General features: G+C 46.9%; 1 protein-coding gene across 1 annotated transcript in view; it reads right to left on the bottom strand.

Moving 5' to 3' along the window:
- Positions 1-3,970: 3,970 nt before the first annotated feature.
- LOC134965188 (tubby protein homolog) overlaps positions 3,971-21,436 on the bottom strand; it is a 39,154-nt gene continuing 21,688 nt past the window's right edge. The window contains exons 9-13 of the mRNA XM_063941701.1: positions 16,057-16,169; positions 12,723-12,837; positions 6,934-7,032; positions 5,119-5,290; positions 3,971-4,222 (exon numbers count right to left, since the gene is read on the bottom strand). Coding sequence (XP_063797771.1) covers positions 4,089-4,222; positions 5,119-5,290; positions 6,934-7,032; positions 12,723-12,837; positions 16,057-16,169 — 633 coding nt within the window. The 3' untranslated portion in view covers positions 3,971-4,088. The remainder of the gene's footprint in view (positions 4,223-5,118; positions 5,291-6,933; positions 7,033-12,722; positions 12,838-16,056; positions 16,170-21,436) is intronic.

Here is a 21,436-nt window from a genome sequence, read left to right as displayed (position 1 = left end):
ACACAGGAGAGGCGCACGCTGTGCCCTCCGTGTCCCTCCTTCAGAAGACAGCGCGGGATCGATGGAGGGGTAAGTAACAGCACTGGGGGAGCATATTTGGCACTTGGGGAGGGGGCATATGTGGCAGCATGAGGGGCATATCTGGCAGCATGAGGGGCATATCTGGCAGCATGAGGGCATATCTGGCACATCTGGCACTGTGGGGCATATTTGGCAGCATGAGGGCATATCTGGCACATCTGGCACTGTGGGGCATATTTGGCAGCATGAGGGGCATATGTGGCAGCATGAGGGGCATATGTGGCAGCATGAGGGGCATATCTGGCAGCATGAGGGCATATCTGGCAGCATGAGGGCATATCTGGCACATCTGGCACTGTGGGGCATATTTGGCAGCATGAGGGCATATCTGGCACATCTGGCACTGTGGGGCATATTTGGCAGCATGAGGGGCATATGTGGCAGCATGAGGGGCATATGTGGCAGTATGAGGGGCATATCTGGCAGCATGAGGGCATATCTGGCAGCATGAGGGCATATCTGGCACATCTGGCACTGTGGGGCATATTTGGCAGCATGAGGGCATATCTGGCACATCAGGCACTGTGGGGCATATCTGGCAGTATGAGGGCATATCTGGCACTGTGGGGGCATATCTGGCAGTATGAGGGCATATCTGGCACTGTGGTGGCATATCTGGCACTGTGGTGGCATATCTGGCAGCATGAGGGCATATCTGGCACATCTGGCACTGTGGTGGCATATCTGGCAGCATGAGGGCATATCTGGCACTGTGGGGCATATCTGGCACTGTGGTGGCATATATGGCAGCATGAGGGCATATCTGGCACTGTGGGGCATATCTGGCACTGTGGTGGCATATCTGGCAGCATGAGGGCATATCTGGCACTGTGGGGCATATCTGGCACTGTGGGGCATATCTGGCAGTATGAGGGCATATCTGGCAGCATGAGGGCATATCTGGCACTATGAGGGCTGTGTACGGCTAGAGCTGCATTTCCCACCCTAGGCTTATACTCGAGTCAATACGTTTACCCAGGTTTTTGTGGTAGAATTAGGTGCCTCGGCTTATATTTGGGTCGACTTATACTCGAGTATATACGGTATATATATATATATATATATATATATATATATATATAAGCGCAGTAGGGATGGGAATCAAAATGCAGATGTTGATGGTTTCGATGTTTAAAGAGCAGAAACAGAACAGTGATTTTTCTGCTGAGAGACCATCGATAGTGTTGATGCCCGATGGTGATGCGATTAATGAACAAGCCTTCTAAAGAGTGGAGAAGTGGACAACTACAGACGTTGTCCATTGCAGACAACCAACCAGCTTCTACCTATCATTTTATAGAGTGTACTTGATAAATGCAATATACACTTTTCCATATCACATAATACCCCTCAGTGGAGAGCTGATCTGCAGGAAGAAAGTGTGCTGCCTGGCCATACCCCTTTGCTGGTTCTGATTGGTGGACTTGGGAGCAGTAAAGCATATCAGAATGCAGCACATAGGCAAGTCCCAGGTCAGAGGGAAGGATTAGGTCATCAGAAGAAGATCATCAAACCTCGCCGTCAATCAGGGGCGGATCCAGAAGAAAATGAAAGGGGGGGTACCATGGTAGGGTAACGGTAATAGTTATATGTACATGCACCTAAGGCACTTGTGCTCCCAGATAAGGGGTGTGGTATCACAGGGGGCGTGGCCTCACATAATACACCATTAGGTAATAATTGGTTGTAGGAGCGCATCCTGGTTTATTGCCAATGTTTCACCCTGATGAAAAAGCTGATTGGGCCTTGAAATGTTGGTCACCTGTTCCATTAGTTATGGGAGCCTGGAAGGCACCCCAGCACAATATAATTATTAAAGTTTTAAGTTGGTGGTGGCAGGTGCAGCATACCTTGTTTTTGGCACTGCACTGAGACTCAGACTGCAGCACACGAACTGCCCATCTTTGATTAGCAGAAGCAGCCAGCTGGATCTCCAACAAGCAGCATAAGACATCTGCAGGACAGCCCTGTCACAGTCACACGGGCCGCCTTCTCAAAGCTGAGGCTGAGTGTGACTGCACCTAGCATGGTGGTAAAGGAAGTGGAGGAGGAAGCGCTGGAAACTGTGTGGTGCAGTGAGGGCTAATGAAGCCTTCTGCGCCGTCATAAGTAACAGTCTTACTCGATGCTGGCATTTGAACCCCGCGCCTGGGCTGGACTCTGGACGGCTGGCAGTGGGGGAGGTAGGTTGCGGTGTGAGCATGGGGAGGCTGGAGCTGCAGCTCCAGCCTCCCCATTGGTTGCCACACAGACTTGCTATTAGAGGTGCGGCGGGTCCTAGTGCCTGCCAGCTCTTTTATCAAATCTGAGTGACGGAAATAGCAGTAGTGCTGCTGCTGTTCTCCTTTTGAAAAAAAGAAGAAGTCAGAAACGACAGGGGAGGCATGGGCCCAAGTGCTCCCCCTGGATCCGCCTATGCCGTCAATAGCAATAGCAAACACAAAGATGGTTCCGATGTTAAATCATTAGAATCCTGGAGAGGGTCAAACTGGCCTACTGGGGGACAAGAAAAACCGCCGGTGGGCCCCACTGCCAGAGGGCCCACCCCCTCCTCTAGGGATCAGGTTCCATACTGTGCACTTGAATTACACATTATACATAAATTATGTTACATTATACTGCATAGGACAAAGCATTTTCTACAGTGCATTAATTATGCATGGATGGAATATATTTAGAAAGGTGCCTAGAACATACACTCTCTGTGTTGGCAAGCCACACCTCCTCTGGAGACTGGCCACATCCCTAAGCAGGGGCCAATACCATTGCATTCCCCCGGGGGGGCCTTCATGCCCCAGTCCGAAACTGTTCCTGGGCCTGACACAGAGTTGTACGTAATACCGATTGTTTAGCAGATGCCCAATGTTTTTCTACTGTGCATGCCATGTTTTGCGAAAGTTACACATTGCACAACCCAGGACATATTTGAGGAGTGGATGTTGGCCGATGTTTGGGTGGTGGGGGCTTGTACGGACCAGCTGACGGATCTGCATAGTGCTCAAATAGGTAAAGTGGGCGTTTCAGGTTTTCCACAGTCCAGCTCACGCTCGAACACTTATACCAGAATTTGCACATCTTAGCACTTTGGGGGTCATTCTGACCTGATCGCACGCTGCAGTTTATCGCAGCGGCGCGATCGGGTCAGAACTGCGCATGCGCCGGTGCATGCCCGACGGCCGAGTGCCGTCACTGTGCTACGATCGCCTCTGCCTGATTGAAAGGCAGAGGCGGTCGCTGGGCAAGTGGGGCGGAATGGCAGCATTTGGCTGCCGTTTCGTGTGTGCGGTCCAGCCAACGCAAGCGTGGCCGAACCGTGCAGGGGGTGGGCCGCAGCGGCTGTGTGACGTTACACGCAGCTGCTGTGGGCCGGGGAGCGACGAGTAGCTCCCGGCTAGCACGCTAAGCTGCGCTGGCCGGGAGCTACTCCGAAAGTGCAAAAGCATCGCCTCTGTGCGATGCTTTTGTATTTCTGCGGGGGCGGCACTGACATGCGGGGCGGGTGGGATAGCCCTGTGCTGGGCGTCCCCCCGCATGTCTATTGTCATGATCGTAGCCCTGCAAAATACAAATATACTCACACACAAATATACTCAGACATAAAATAAACTCACATACAAATACACTCACACACAAATATACTCAAATACAAATATACTCACACACAAATATACTCAAACATATATATACTCACACACAAATATACTCACACACAAATATACTCAAACACAAATATACTCACACACATATATACTAACAAATATACTCACATACAACAAATATACTCAAATACAAATATATACACACACACACAAATACACTCACTGTACAAGTAATGGGTACAGCAATACACGGGTATGATCAATAAATTTATTTACAAAATGAAAGTCTCTATTCCTCGCAGAGGTATTAATTAGTGCCGTAATAAATACTTTTCCAGTGTGTCTGCGTAATGAACGACCTGGCAGTCACGGTGATTCCCTCAGTCACAGGTCTGTGTCTCGTTACATCTACTCGCAGGCCAGTTTGCCATCAAAACTCGACAGGCAGATTCCAAAAGCTTGGATCGGGCTCAGCGGGTATTTGCAGTCCATGGTGAACACATCATCCGCAACACGGCCAAACTGCAGAAGGATGTTCTCCGCTGCATGAGAAGAGACATATGCCGTCACCCCTGATGCAATTACTCATGAATTACTAACATTACTCATGAATACTAAACTTCCCATTTATAAGGCACATGTTGGGCCAATGAAAAGTTTACAAATAAATATACAGCATATGAAACATATTTTAAGTTATAGGTACATTGTCATTGGGTTCAGTGCCAGTTACTGGTGGGGCTGGTGCTAACCTGTACGGAAATCCGGCATGTGTGGTCAAAGATTGCATACACACAAAAACTAAAATGTGCATATTCATCCGTATGCAGAGTAATAAGCAATATTTTTGAACGCTTGGTTTGGTAGTAGTCATCTTCATCAGGGTGTACATATATCAGCGTTACCTTTGGTGCAAAATATATACGCCTGGAAACAAGCAAATTTACACTAATAGTGAACTCTGCTTAGCCGGGAGTTACATTGACATATCTTCACTGTACACTGCCTACATGAGGACACCCATTAAAGCCCAGTTACACCAGAAACGCGCAGGACTTTGCATTACCCGTACTTGCGTGTGGCTCTGGAGCATGCGGACTGCGAAAACAAACTGTGCTCAGCAAACAGGTTCTACTCCACATCAGGACCACTGTCTGTAGTACTCTTAAAATCGTCCAGATGTGCATAAAAATGCCTTATTTTCCACTCCAGAATGACAACTCTTAAGACTCAAAACTTGTCCCTGCATCCAGTATACTCCACATGAGGGCTTCACTGTTCATGCATTGTCCTCAAGCATGCTCAGAAGATTAAAGTGGGTCCCTCTCACCTCAGGGCCCATTAGTGGCTGCATCCCCTGAAGATTTTATGAGAGATGGCAATGGTCTATGTATCTGAAGAGCAAATTCCTTAGATGAGCGTATGAGGAGATACTCACGGTCACCAGCATTAATGATCTGGAAATTCTTTACAGAGGCCAAAGTGACTCGTCCGTGGAAGTTGAGGACGTGGGACTGGGTCTCCTCATTCCACGATGGTACCTTGTTCTGCAGATAAATTATATCCTCCATATTTCCATTCTGGTACCGTGACAGGAGGGTCTCGCGTTCCTTTGCAGAGCAAAGAGAACATATTAATAAGACACACCTGTGACAATATATTACCAGGAATCGAAATTACAAAGAAATGTACTTTCACAAATTCTAGAACAAGCGGCTAGTAACTTTTCACGCTTTCTATCTACAGTATCTATCTATCTATCTATCTATCTATCTATCTATCTATCTATCTATCTATCTATCTATCTATCTATCTATCTATCTATTATAACAAAGGGTGAGAAACCGAGCTCTTTAGAGTAGTAATTAGTTGTTTATGGTGAGGAAGAAAGTATTATATGTACTGCAAGAAGATTAGTGCTCATCAATATGGGTCTTTTAAGGAACCAGTGGGGTCATCCCTTCAGTCACTACTATCAATCAAAGGGTTACCTGGAAATGCCTGGAATATTCAGTGTGAACCCCTCTGTTCCTCTCAATCTTTATATTCACTTACATAGTGTTCCCTTCGTGCATTTTCCATGTGGATATAAAAAGCAATCGCGGCCATTGTGTAGCAAGTCACTAGATGCTTTTATTGTACATACCACATGTACAGTGTATATAAAAAAAGCTAATAGCTTGCCTGAGCAAGTTGTGGCTATATGTGAGTGCCGGCTGCTGCTGTAGGGATATATATATGTATATATATATGTATGTATATATATATATATATATATATATATATGTATGTATGTATATATATATATATATATATATATATATATATATGTGTATATATATATATATATATATATACATACATACAGCATATATATATATATATATATATTTATAGGTAATCTCTCTAGAGCATGTGTCTAAATGCAGGGAGACCACGCCCCCTCCCTCCCCTCACAGTTCTCAGTGGCTGCCTGACTTCCAGACACAACCTCTCTTCTGTCTCCTCTACTTTCCCCTCCCTAGCACTGTTAGGAGACTATTCTTGCCTGTGAGGACCTGAGGCTGTGGGAGGGGGTGGGGGTCCACTGTGGAGGTGGGCTGCAGGTGTTTATAGGAGGGAACACTCCTATTCTGCCAACGCTCCTTCCCCTGCACCTTCCCCCATGTTTCAGGGGCAATTGGGGACAAAGATGAGAGAGACTGACAGGTGGTATAGCAAAGATGAGATGAGGGAAACAGAGTTGGTGAGGGAGACAAAGATAAGAAACTAGGAAATGGAGGATGAGGGGTATAGAGATAACATATAGTGGGGAGGTTAGAGGGACAGAGATGAAAGACAGGGAGAAGGTGGGATGAGGGGGACAGAGGTGAGAGACATGGAGACAGGGTGGTTGGTGAAGGGGAGAGAAATGAGCGACAGTGAGAAGGGGTGGTAAGGGGATAGAGCTGAAAGACAAGAGTGGAGTGGAGGAGAACAGATATGAGATAGGGCAATATAGGGGGAGAGGGGGGAGGGCAGCAGAAATGAGAGCTGGGGTAAGGTGTACTGAAATGAGATACAGAGAAATGGGAGGGGACAGAGTTGATAGACAAGAAAATGAGGAAGGGGTGGGGGTTGAGGGGGACACTGAGAAGAGACAGGGAGGAAAAACAGGCAAAATAACTAGTGACCCAGTATACAGTAGGTCAAGAATACTAGTGTATAGAGTATACAGTATATAATGGCTGTTCCAGTGACAGGTCAGACTCACATCGAGGGGCTGAATACACACTCTCTCCCGCTCCTGGTTCATCCCAGGAATAATGACTTTCATTTTTCGAGGACCTCTGAGCCCTAACACATTGGTTTTCTGTTGGAAGGTAAAGCAAAAAAACATGCATGGATGGAACTGTTCTTCATGTGTAATATTTTACCAGCTTCATGTGTATTCAGCACATTTTAAAGTGTTTTCACAGTTCTTAATTTAACCTTTGATATTAAACTGCAATCTTTACCAGGCACAGAGTAAAGGGCATCGTACGGTGATTTAACACGACTGACAATAGTCCTAGTAAATGAGGTGATATTGCCATATATAAGCAATTACTTTACTATCATCTTCATATAAAAGTACCTACGTGATAAACTGAAGCTCAATTTTGTGTGTTCATTGCAAATGATCTCACTGCTATATAATATTGCCAATTACTGCTTATGTAAAATCTGTAACACAATTTCATAATGAAGTAAATCTTTTCAAAACAATGAAACTAATTCCAGTGGCCTAACTAGAGGCTTGAAGGCCCTCAAGGTGGGAGAAAAAAATCAGTGATTTTCGGGAGTTTAGCGAGATTTTCTTTCTCCTCTCGTTTTCTTTTTTCCTTTCTCACTACCTCTTGCATATTGTTTAGGTGACATTATCATAACACGAGAAGATGGTATTGCTGAAACTGGCAAGTTATCCGTGAGCATCAACAATAACGCCTAGCAGTTGGGTAAGCTGAGGCGGAGCCAGGGGCGTTTCTACAGAGGAGGGGACCCGTGTGCACAGCGCTGTAGACTCCGGCATTGTGCCAGAGTCTACTGCGCATGCGCTGGTCTCCAGAAACATGGCGCCCGCCATGATCTGGAGACCAATTTGGCTACCACGCATGCATGGCGGCGATTTCCGCTGTGATCGCTGCGCCCGCCGCTGAACTCCAGTAAGGTAAGTATTTAAATGGGTGCAGTGTGTGCGGTGTGGGCCCCCCTGGACCCAGGGGCCCTTGCGCACCACACACATTGCACACATTATAGAAACACCAATGGGCGGAGCCAATACACTTACAAAGCTTTGACACTATCTTACCGCAACGCCTCACCTTCTAGCCTGCAAAGCAAAGCCAATACGGTTATAAAGGTTTGGCTGCATCGCCATCGTATCATTTTATTAGAAGTCACAACTCTAGTTGAACGGAATAGTAACTTAGTAGTACCGTGGCGTGTACACAGAAATTAATTGCCAAATCACATACTGTATTTAGTGTACAGCAATAGAGACTGATTTTGGGGTGGGCCCCCTTCACTTTCTGGGCCCCTGGACATTAGCCACCCTGTAGTTACGCCATTAGCTCATTCTGATTCACGCGCAAGTTCAAAAGCGGGCGTATCTATCTAGCATGTTTTGTAGCAAGCTGTGCATGTGCCGCACCGTGCACGCACTCCTTGGAGACGACTACTTGCACGCACAGTTGTTGTTGTCCGTGAAATGGGCGCTTCTGGGCATTATCTGTGCGGCTACTATGCAGCTGTGCACAAGACATCTGTTTCATTAGTGAGTGGGTGGTACAACCATATAGTATGTATGAAGCTGTACAGATACTTGTATTGGCATAAGGTAATAAATCTGGCTATATATGTATGTTCGTCGGTAAGCAAAGTTGCGCATATTGTGGCATGCTCCACCCCTAAGCGCACACTTAGTAGGCCCTAGTACGCAGATGCAATTGCGATTTTCTAGGGTAAGGAACTGCAGATGTTAGCAAGTGAAACTGCCGCCTTGAAATGAAAAGTGACGCCCACGGAATCCACCGCATCCTCATTCACAATTGCGTACACATTCGCAGCCTATATGCTAAAATTAGGAACAGCAAGGTTAAGGGTTGGCCTATGGTATACCCTCAAAGTATCTGATGTGAGAGCATCAATAGCAGCAGCAGGCACTCTGCCTGTATATATGCATTATACATGTATATGGGGTCCACCCAGTGGTGGATTTCCCACCGGGGCAAATGAGGCACTTGCCTAGGGGCGGCACTTGCTGAGGGGCGGCACACCAGGCTGATGAGGTTGGGTGGTTCCTCTTCTGTCATTACGACTTTTTTCATTATTTTTTTATTTTGTAACTGATGGGAGTGGGACAATGGGCGGCAAATTGTGGTCTGGGAGCTGGTAGTGGGGTGAGGTTGGGGCTGCTTTGGTGGCTTTGAGGCATATGAGTGCACGATTAGGTGGAAGGTGAGCGGTTGTCAATAATGTTGCTAGGGGTAGTTTGACCCCCTAAGTCTGCCCCTAGGTCCGCCCAGTGTGCAGGACTTTCTTTGCAGACTTTTTATGTTCAAGAATTAAAGAACTGTTGCTTGAGGGTTCTCACAGCAGAATGATTTGGTTGTGGATGCATGGGAAGATCATTCATCAGCAATAAAGGGACCTGGTTCCAGGGTGCTGCTGTTCTGCACCGACTTGTTACAGAGATCATTTGAAAAAGAGTCTGTCTGAAGGAATCCGCAAACTACAGAATACTCTACATTCCGGGCGAATGATTTCAGAATATCTGCGATAGATACCTTATTGAGATTTAAACTAGAGATGAGCGGGTTCGGTTCTCCGAGAACCGAACAACCCCTCCCCCCCCGAACTCCACATGGTTTACACGGGTCCGATGCAGCCACGGTTCTTCCCGCCTGACTCGGGAAACCCGAACGAGGCAAAACGTCATTATCCCGCTGTCGCGGATTCTTGCGAGATTCGGATTCCATATAAAGAGCCGCACGTCGCTGCCATTTTCACTCGTGCATTGTCGAGAGAGTGAGAGGACGTGGCTACGTTCTCTGAGTGGAAAGCTCAATATAAGCTCAATATCAGTGCTAAGTATCTGTGCTGCATTGTTGTGACCAGTATACTACAGTACAATAGTCCAGTGCTGCATTTCGCTGCCCAGTGTCAGTTCTAGTATCCTCATCAGTGCTCAGTATCACTACTCATTGTCTTGTGCTGCATTGTGGTGACCAGTATGCTACAGTACAATAGTCCAGTGCTGCATCTCGCTGCCCAGTGTCAGTTCTAGTATCCTCATCAGTGCTCAGTATCACTACTCATTGTCTTGTGCTGCATTGTGGTGACCAGTATACTACAGTACAATAGTCCAGTGCTGCATTTTGCTGCCCAGTGTCAGCTCTAGTATCCTCATCAGTGCTCAGTATCACTACTCATTGTCTTGTGCTGCATTGTGGTGACCAGTATACTACAGTACAATAGTCCAGTGCTGCATCTCGCTGCCCAGTGTCAGTTCTAGTATCCTCATCAGTGCTCAGTATCACTACTTATTGTCTTGTGCTGCATTGTTGTGACCAGTATACTACAGTACAATAGTCCAGTGCTGTTCTCGCTGCCCAGTCTCAATCTAGTATCCTCATCAGTGCTCAGTATCACTACTCATTGTCTTGTGCTGCATTGTGTGGTGCTCAGTATACTACAGTACAATAGTCCAGTGCTGTTCTCGCTGCCCAGTGTCAGTTCTAGTATCCTCATCAGTACTCAGTATCACTGCTCATTGTCTTGTGCTGCATTGTGGTGACCAGTATACTACAGTACATTACTAATAGTCCAGTGTCTTGTGCTGCATCTTGCTGCTGTAGGGTGCTGTGGTAGTGTCCTGTCACTGTGCATAGGTCATCATCATTCCAGTCACAGTGGTATCTGGGGGGTGACAATTCCAGAGGGCTTTTGTGCTGCTCACTAATACTAGTACAGTGTCTTGTGCTGCATCGTCCTGCTCAGTGTCAGTTCTCCGTAGTATCATCAGTGCTCAGTATAATCAGTGCTCAGTATAATCAGTGATCAGTATAATCAGTGCTCAGTAAAATCAGTGCTCAGTATAATCAATGATTAGTATAATCAGTGCGCTGTTAGACGTGCGCCCGTTTTCCGCCATTAGTGTAGTGGGATTTAGACAATTGATGAAGTTATTGTGTCCCCGGTACCAAATCCCATCTAGATTCCACTTCACTAGGCAGGCGATAGCGGGATTTTGCCAATTAATTCCAGTAATTTGGAGTAGCATTACAGTGATTTTAACAATTAATATCAGTGATTTATAATTATTAATTCCAGTGATCTTGCCAAATAATTCCAGTGATTTGGACGTAGCATTACAGTGATTTTACCAATTGATATCAGGGATTTATAATTATTAATTACAGTGCTCTTGCCAAATAATTACAGTGATTTGGACGTAGCATTACAGTGATTTTACCAATTAATAGCAGTGATTTATAATTATTAATTACAGTGATCTTGCCAAATAATTCCAGTGATTTGGACATATAATTCCAGTTGGAATTGTGTCGCTTGGCTTAGTCATACAGCTACCTCATTGCACCTCTTCGACATCTTTGCATGAGGGCCTAGTTTTTGAAAAGTGCCATCCTGTGTGACACTGCGGTATGAGTCCAGCGGTACTGCTGTATTAGTCCTGGGGTACTGCCGTATAAGTCCACCAATTGCAGATTTTTTTTAAAGTGACTGGAGCGTGCTGGAGATGCTGTCAGTGGACCGAACAATTGCGGCCCACTCTTGACATTCAGCCACTGCGTGAGACTACTAGATGGGCCAGGTGGTTGTGTCGCTTAGTTTAGGCCTACAGCAACCTCGGTGCACCTTTTTTTCGTCTTTGCATCATGTGCTGTTAGGGGCCTTTTTTTGATATCTGCCCTCCTGTCTGACACTGCAGTGCCACTCCTAGATGGGCCAGGTGTTTGTGCTGACCACTTGGGTCGCTTAGCTTAGTCATCCAGTGACCTCGGTGCAACCTTTTGGCCTAAAAACAATATTGTAAGGTGTGAGGTATTCAGAATAGACTGGAAATTAGTGAAAATTCTGGTTATTGAGGTTAATAATACTATAGGATCAAAATTACCCCCAAATTCTATGATTTAAGCTGTTTTTGAGGTTTTTTTTTTTAAAAACCCGAATCCAAAACGCACCCGAATCCGACAAAAATTCTTATGGAAGGTATTGCCAAAACGCGTCCGAATCCAAAACACGACGCGGAACCGAATCCAAAACCAAAACACAAAACCCGAAAAATGCCCGCTGCACATCTCTACGTTTAAACCAACCGTCTCCAAAGTGAGCATAGTACGCAACCTTGGTTGTCATCTATATTAAGAAGTTGATCTTCCCGTTTGGTCTATTGGGTTGTGGATTCTTCAACTCACCTTCCACTTCCATTTAGAGCACTGGCTGCTCCATCTTTTGTTTGAGAATTTAAATCGAACTTTGCACTGGTTACATGCACCCACCCCATTGTGAAAGTGAACCATTGAGGATTATTCCCGGAAGAATCATCGGGTCAGGTATTGTACTCTCTCTTGTTGAATCGTGATAACCTATCCCCATGCATTGTCTAAGTTGCGACTTTGACCTATTTCCATCTCTTTATATCTACTCCCCATAAACCCCCCATTAGCTCCTCTAAATGGTCACTTCCTGTCAATCATCACTGTTCAATTGCCCCAACCCTTTCTTGATGCAAACGATACATGTGGAAATACGTGTGTCTACGCTTATGTAAAGTGCAGTGTAATGCATCTCCCACACCAGTAATGCAGCAAGCGCTCTGCAGTATGAGGGTGGGCTATTGTAGTGATGGCATTAGAATTAAATATTGAGGTTATGTTGTGAGTCAACTTTAAATGATTGCATAGACTTCTTTTGATTTACCATTAATACTGCTACATGTTATTTAAGAACTGGTATTTCCACTAATGTACCACAGTGTTCCAGAGAAAGGAAACTTACATAAGATATAGATGCCAGCTCTTGTCTGATCGTCTCCCTCTCCTGCACGAAGGGCTTTGACTCGGGGCTCACTCCGTTGTCAAACACTGTGAACCTGGTTCCGAGCATGTTCGACCTGCAATCACATTAGAAAGTCAAATACCTTTTTCAGTTCTAGAATAAGGCGGCACTGTGCTCTGTGCCGGCCCCGCCCCCTGATATTGCATCAATCCTCAGGACGCGCAGGGCGGCTGTATAGGCTGTGTGTCCGGAAGAATCAAAGGATTCCCCTGGCCATAATAGTGGCTGCAGGGTGTCATTCCTGCCATGGGGCAGCAACGGTGTTGCACCCTGGGCAACAGCACCACTTGCACACTCTTAGTTATTACTGAACTTTATGAATGAAAACATCACAAATGTATTACGGGAGTGATTATGCAGTGAACACAGCAAAGTGCACCATTGTCCCCCCGCAGTAAGACTGGGTTTCTGGTGGTTGTCAGAGGTTCCGGACACCAAAGCACATCACAGAGTCATAATAGGTAGAGCTGAGCGGGTTCGGTTCTCAGAGAACCGAAACACCCCCCCCAACTTAACTACCCGAGCCCAGGTCCGAGTCAGGTTCGGGTTTTTCCGCCTGACTAGGAAACCAGAACGAGGCAAAACGTCATCATCCCGCTGTCGGATTCTCGCGGGGTTTGGATTCCATATAAGGAGCCGTGCGACCCCGCCATTTTCACTCCGGCATTGGAGAGTGTAGAGAGAGGACGTGTCTCCGTCCTCAGTGTCCTCCATCAGTTCAGTGTTAGTGTCTTGTGCTGCATCAGTCCAGTCACAGTGGTTGTGTCCTCTGCTGCTATATGTCCAGTGCTGCTGTATAAGACCATTCCAGTGGTGCTGTGTTGTGCTGCATCAGTGGTGGTGTATTGTGCTGCATCAGTCCAGTCACAGTGGTGGTGTCCTCTGCTGCCATATGTCCAGTGCTGTTGTATAAATCCAGTACATTGCAGTGGTGCTGTGTTGTCCTGCATAAGTCAAGTGGTGGTATCCCTGTGCTGCTGTATATGTCCAGTGGTACTGCCGTATATGTCCAGTGGTACTGCCGTATATGTCCAGTGGTACTGCCGTATATGTCCAGTGGTACTGCCGTATATGTCCAGTGGTACTGCCGTATATGTCCAGTGATACTGCCGTATATGTCCAGTGATACTGCCGTATATGTCCAGTGATACTGCCGTATATGTCCAGTGATACTGCTGTATACAGATGTAGCCACAATTATCCTGACTTCTCTGCTGCGCCTAGGTGCACCATGGTTATTAGCATAAGCCTTTCATCTACTGTTCTCGGATGCAATACAATAAGAGAGAACGATACAGCAGGGGATTAAGTAATTACAGCAGGGGATTAAATCTGACAGCCCTGGCTCAATTAATCCTATTAAAGGCCACGATAAAGATAGCTCTATCTGTATGTCCAGTGGTACTGCCGTATAATTCCAGTGATCCTGACGTATAATTCCAGTGATCCTGCTGTATAATTCCAGTGGTACTGGCATATAAATCCAGTCCATTGATACTGCCGTATATGTCCAGTGATCCTGACGTATAATTCCAGTGATCCTGACGTATAATTCCAGTGATCCTGCCGTATAATTCCAGTGATCCTGCGCATAATTCCAGTGGTACTGGCGTATAAATTCAGTCCAGTGATACTGACGAATATGTCCATTGATACTGCCGTATATGTCCAGTGGTACTGACGTATAATTTCAGTGACCCTGCCGTATAAATCCAGTGACCCTGCCGTATAAATCCAGTGACCCTGCCGTATAAATCCAGTGATCCTGCCATATAATTTCAGTGATCCTGCCGTATAAATCCAGTCCAGTGATACTGCCGTATATATGTCCAGTGATACTGTCGTATATGTCCAGTGATCCTGCCGTATAAGTCCAGTGATCCTGCCGTATAAGTCCAGTGATCGTATAAGTCCAGTGATCCTGCCGTATAAGTCCAGTGATCCTGCCGTATAAGTCCAGTGATCCCGCCGTATAAGTCCAGTGATCCTGCTATATATATATATATATATATATATATATATACACCCTGTTGCAAAGCGGATTACTGAGGCCATAACAACTATGCTGGTGCTAGATGTGCGTCCGGTATCCGCCATTAAAGCAGTGGGACTGCTGTGCCAACCCTAGATGGGCCAGGTGTTTGTGCCGCACACTTTTGTCGCTTAGCTTAGTAATACAGCTACCTCATTGCCCTCTTTTACTTCTTGGCATGGGCCCTCATTCCGAGTTGTTCGCTCGCTAGCTGCTTTTAGCAGCCTTGCAAACGCTAGGCCGCCGCCCTCTGGGAGTGTATCTTAGCTTAGCAGAATAGCGAACGAAAGATTATCAGAATTGCTACTAAATATTTTCTTGCAGTTTCTGAGTAGCTCCAGACCTACTCCTAGATTGCGATCAGCTCGGTCAGTTTAGTTCCTGGTTTGATGTCACAAACACGCCCTGCGTTCAGCCAGCCACTCCCCCGTTTCTCCAGACATTCCCGCGTTTTTACCTGACATGCCTGCGTTTTTTAGCACACTCCTGGAAAACGCTCAGTTACCACCCAAAAACGCCCCTTTCCTGTCAATCATTCACCGATCAGCAGTGCGACTGAAAAGCGCTGCACGAACAACAGCAAAACTGCTACGTTTTTAGTTAAATAACTAAGCACATGCGCCCTGAGTACCATGCGCATGCGCATTTAGCAACAAATCGCAGCATAGCGAAAATCGGCAATGAGCGAACAACTCGGAATGACCCCCATGATGTGCTGTTTTAGTACTATTTTTTTTTTTTTTTTAAGTGCCATCGTGTCTGACACTGCACTGCCACTCCTAGATGGGCCAATTGTTTGTGCCGCTTAGCTTAGTCATACAGCAACCTCGGTGCACCTCTTTTTCTTCTTTGCATCATGTGCTGTTTGGGGCCTATTTTGTAAAATCTGCCATCCTGTCTGACACTGCAGTGCCCTTTCTAGATGGGCCAGGTGTTTGTGCTGCACACTTGTGTCGCTTAGCTGATTCATACAGCCACCTTGGTGCAACTTTTTGGTCTAAAAACAATATTGTGAGGTGTGAGGTGTTCAGAATAGACTGAAAATGAGTGGAAATTAATAATATTGAGGTTAATAATACCTCATCCAAAACCAAAACCAAAACACGAAAGGGTGGTTTTGGCAAAACCAAACCAAAACCAAAACACGAGCCGGTAATTAGAACCAAAACCAAAACACGAAAAGTGCCCGCTGCACATATCTAACAATAGGTAGTACACACACGGCCACACGCAGTTAGTCACCTGACTTTCCCAATGTAGCTTTCTCCGCCTCGCGAGAGGTCTGTGGGGTCCACTGACAAGAGGTAATTGGAGGCCTTACTTTTCTTCCTCTTCTTTCCAGCCATAAGAAACATCTGTGAACAGCAAATTGCAGTAACGTAAATGAACTGTCAGTAAGTGCACTGGTACAGCAATGCCTCACCATCTTCCAACACAAGCCAATTCCACAGTATCTCCAAAGTATTTACTAGGGGGACATTTACTAAGCAGTGATAAGAGCGGAAAAGTGAGCCAGTGGAGAAGTTGCCCATGGCAACCAATCAGCACTGAAGAAACATCTGTAATTTGCATACTATAAAATGATACAGAGCTGCTGATTGGTTGATGGGGCAACTTCTCCACTGGCTCACTTCTCCGCTCTTATCACTGCTTAGTAAATGTCCCCCTTCCGGCAGCAGCAAATTTGTTAGCAAATGAGCAAAATGAGCAAAACCATGGCCCTCATTCCGAGTTGTTCGCTCGGTATTTTTCATCGCATCGCAGTGAAAATCCGCTTAGTACGCATGCGCAATGTTCGCACTGCGACTGCGCCAAGTAACTTTACTATGAAGAAAGTATTTTTACTCACGGCTTTTTCTTCGCTCCGGCGATCGTAATGTGATTGACAGGAAATGGGTGTTACTGGGCGGATACACGGCGTTTCAGGGGCGTGTGGCTGAAAACGCTACCGTTTCCGGAAAAAACGCAGGAGTGGCCGGGGAAACGGTGGGAGTGCCTGGGCGAACGCTGGGTGTGTTTGTGACGTCAACCAGGAACGACAAGCACTGAAATGATCGCACAGGCAGAGTAAGTCTGGAGCTACTCTGAAACTGCTAACTCGTTTGTAATCGCAATATTGCGCGTACGTCGGTCGCAATTTTAAGAAGCTAAGATTCACTCCCAGTAGGCGGCGGCTTAGCGTGTGTAACTCTGCTACATTCGCCTTGCGAGCGAACAACTCGGAATGAGGGCCCATGTTCACTGCAGGGGGGGCAGATATAACGTGCAGAAAGAGTTAGATTTGGGGAGATACGGTCGTTAGGTCGACACAGCTTAGATCATTAGTCATTAGGTCGGCCACTGAAGGTCGACATGCATTAGGACGACATGGTCAATACGTCGACATGTACTAGGTCGACAGGTCAAAAGGTCGACATGGGTTTCTTCACATTTTTTAAAACATTTTTGGATTTTTTTCATACTTAATGATCCACGTGGACTACGATCGGGAACGGTAACCTGTGCCAAGTGAAGCGGTAGCGGAGCGAGGCACCTTGTTCGCTCGCCATGCGACGGGACATTGTGCACTAATTGGGGTTCCTCATGACCTTACGAAGAAAACGACACCAAAAACAGTCCAAAACCTCATATCGACCTTTTCACCTGTCGATGTAGTACATGTCGACCTAATTCACATGTCGACCTATTGCCCACGTCGACCCTCAGTGGTTGACCTAATGACTGTAGACCTAAGTTGGGGCGACCCAACGACCCATACCCGATTTGGGTGGGTTATATTGTTTCTGTGCAGGGTAAATACTGCCTGCTTTATTTTTACACTGCAATTTAGATTTCAGTGTGAACACCCCCCCAGCCCCCGCCGTACCCCCCCCCCCCTTTTGCCCGTTAGCTAACAAGTTTGCTGCTGTGATCAGATCTGAATTATGCCCTAAATTTGTGGTCAATCTTCCAAATAAGTCAGTTTTCTCAGCCTTGCTGCATTTTTTTGTGTAGTGTATTGTACTTATGTAATGCTTTTATTTAATGTATTGTATTTATGTACTGCTTTTATGTAATGTATTTATAATGAGGGTGATAATATTGGAGCTATCTGCTGTGCTAGCTCTTCTGCCATTTTCAGATAGGGTTCTTATAGCTGTATATGTAGTCTGCGTTAAAGGCAAAATTACCAAGATCCGAAAATCTTGGCTAAGGGAACAAACGCCATCTTTAGATAGTAGCCTATTGGATAATGTATTGCAATATTCTTTGGCGAAGGATCCTTCTGATCCCCCCCTGTCAGCCCGCACTCACGTCCAACCACTGCAAATGCGCATTTGCCTCGACAGGACCAGACGTTAACAGATATAACGAGTTCTATGGTAAGAACTTACCTTGTTAAAACTCTTTCTGCGAGGTACACTGGGCTCCACAAGAACAGACATTGGGGTGTAGACTAGAGTAGGATCTTGATCCGAGGCACCAACAGGCTCAAAAGCTTTGACTGTTCCCAAGATGCAAAGCACCGCCTCCTCTATAACCCCGCCTCCCTGCACAGGAGCTCAGTTTTTAGTTAACCAGCCCAATGCAGTAGCAGGAAAAGAGACGACAATAGTTAGTAGCCACATACACCACACTCTCACGACAGGAGAAGTGTCAGCGGCAAATGCCATACCAACCCAAAGAAGCTAAGTGCGTCAGGGTGGGCGCCTTGTGGAGCCCAGTGTACCTCGCAGAAAGAGTTTTAACAAGGGTAAGTTCTTACCATAAAACTCGTTTTCTGCTGCGGGGTACACTGGGCTCCACAAGGATAGACATTGGGGATGTCCTAAAGCAGTTCCTTATGGGAGGGGACGCACTGTAGCGGGCACAAGAACCTGGCGTCCAAAGAAAGCATCCTGGGAAGCGGCAGTATCGAAGGCATAGAACCTTATGAACATGTTCACTGAGGACCACGTAGCCACCTTGCACAATTGTTCAAGGGTCGCACCACGGCGGGCCGCCCAAGAAGGTCTAACGGACCGAGTAGAATGGGCCGTAATGTGAGCAGGAGCTGACAGACCAGCCTTCACATAAGCATGTGCAATCACCATTCTAATCCATCTGGCCAAAGTCTGCTTGTGAGCAGGCCAGCCCCGTTTGTGAAATCCAAACAGAACAAAGAGAGAATCAGATTTCCTAATAGAAGCAGTTCACTTCACATAGATACGAAGAGCCCGTACCACATCCAAAGACCGCTCTCTGGGAGACAGATCAGGAGAAACAAGTGCCGGAACCACAATCTTCTGATTAAGGTGGAACGAAGAAACCACCTTAGGTAAATATCCGGAACGAGTCCGAAGAACAGCTCGTCACGGTGAAATATCAGATATGGGGAACTACAAGACAAGGCACCCAAATTCGACACTCTTCTAGCTGAGGCAATAGCCAGCAGAAACACCACCTTAAGGGAAAGCCACTTAAGATCAGCTGAACCAAGAGGTTCAAACGGAGACTCTTGTAACGCCTCCAAAACCACGACAAATCCCAAGGAGCCACAGGCGGGACATAGAGAGGTTGGATACGCAACACACCCTGAGTAAAGGTATGCACAGCAGGTAAGGTCGCAATTTTTCTCTGAAACCACACCGACAAGGCAGAAATTTGAACCTTGAGGGAGGCCAGATACAGGCCTAAGTCCAGGCCCTGCTGAAGAAAAGCCAACAACTTGGCTGTACTAAACTTGGAAGCGTCATAATTGTTAGATGCGCACCAAACAAAGTAAGAATGCCAGACCCTATGGTAAATCCGAGCAGAAGCCGGTTTCCGGGCCCGCAACATAGTTTGAATGACCACCTCAGAAAACCCTTTAGCCCTCAAGACGGAAGCTTCAAGAGCCACACCGTCAAAGACAGCCGGGCCAGGTCCTGATAGACACAGGGGCCCTGAACGAGGAGGTCTGGGCATTGTGGGAGTAGAATTGGACGCTCTGACGAGAGGCCCTGAAAGTCTGAGAACCAGTGCCGTCTGGGCCACGCGGGAGCTATGAGAAGCAGGATTCCTCCTTCCTGCTTGAACTTCCGAATTACCCTGGGCAGGAGTGACACCGGAGGGAACACGTACGGCAGGCGAAACTTCCACGGCACCGCCAGCGCATCCACGAATGCTGCTTGAGGGTCCCTTGTCCTGGCTCCGAAGACCGGAACCTTGTGATTGTGTCGAGACGCCATCAGATCTACGTCTGGAAGGCCCCACCTTTCCACTAGGAGTTGAAACACTTCTGGATGGAGGCCCCACTCGCCGGCATGCACGTCCTGACGACTGAGAAAGTCCGCTTCCCAATTCAGTACTCCCGGAATGAATATCGCCGATATGGCCGGTAGATGGCATTCCGCCCATTGAAGAATCCGAGAAACTTCCTTCATTGCCAAGCAGCTTCGATTGCCGCCTTGATGATTTATGTAGGCCACAGTGGTGGCGTTGTCCGACTGTACCTGAACAGGACGGTTCTGAAATAAAAGCTGGGACAGGTACAAGGAGTTGAAGACCGCCCGCAATTCCAGAATGTTGATCGGGAGGAGAGACTCCTCCTTGGTCCACCGACCCTGAAGGAAGTGTTGCTCCAACTCCGCGCCCCAACCCCTTAGACTGGCATCTGTCATCAACAGGACCCAGTTGGATATCCAGAAGGGACGGCCCCTGCACAATCGTTGGTCCTGGAGCCACCAGTACAGCGACAGATGGACCTCCGGAGTCAATGAGATCATGTGAGACCTGATCCGGTGAGGCAGGCCGTCCCACTTGGCCAGAATCAGCCTCTGGAGGGGGCGAGAATGGAATTGAGCATACTCCACCATGTCGAATGCTGACACCATGAGGCCCAGCACCTGCATCGCCGAATGTATCGACACTTGCGGACGAGAGAGGAAGCAACGAATCCTGTCCTGAAACTTCAGGACTTTCTCCTGAGACAAGAACCACCGCTGGTTGTGTGTGTCCACCATGCTCTGAGCAGGGACCAGGGAGGATTTATTCCAGTTGATGAGCCACCCGTGGGCTTGCAGAAACCAGACAGTCAGATCTAGGTGACATAGGAGAAGTTCTGGGGAATTTGCCAGGATCAACAAGTCGTCCAGATACGGTAAGATCCTGACCCCTTGACGGCGGAGTACCACCGTCATCACCGCTATAACTTTGATGAAGACTCGCGGAGCCGTGGTTAAACCAAAAGGTAACGCCCGAAACTGGTAATGGAGGTTGCCAATCGGAAACCTCAGGTATTGCTGATGTGACACTGCTATAGGAATATGCAGGTAAGCATCCTGAATATCCAGGGAGACCATATAATCCCCAGGTTCCAAGGCCAGAACGATAGAGCGAAGGGTTTCCATACGGAACTTGGAGACTCTCACAAACTTGTTCAATGCCTGGAGGTTGAGAAAGGGCCAGGAGGACCCATTCGGTTTCGGGACTAGAAATAGCGGAGAATAGCAGAGCCGAATTAAGACTATGGGGGGCCCAGGGCACCTCTGACAGTGGGGCCCCTAATAAAGAGGCAGATAGAGGACTTATCCGAAGAAAAAAAAAATGTATTTCTTAGAGGGTGCGGCACTCAGGCTGAATAATAATAACACAAACACAACTTCAATCGCTTTGGATTCTT

The sequence above is a fragment of the Pseudophryne corroboree genome, chromosome 10 (genome assembly GCF_028390025.1).
Source record: "Pseudophryne corroboree isolate aPseCor3 chromosome 10, aPseCor3.hap2, whole genome shotgun sequence".
Lineage (NCBI taxonomy): Eukaryota > Metazoa > Chordata > Amphibia > Anura > Myobatrachidae > Pseudophryne > Pseudophryne corroboree.
This window is presented reverse-complemented; position numbering and strand designations above follow the sequence as displayed.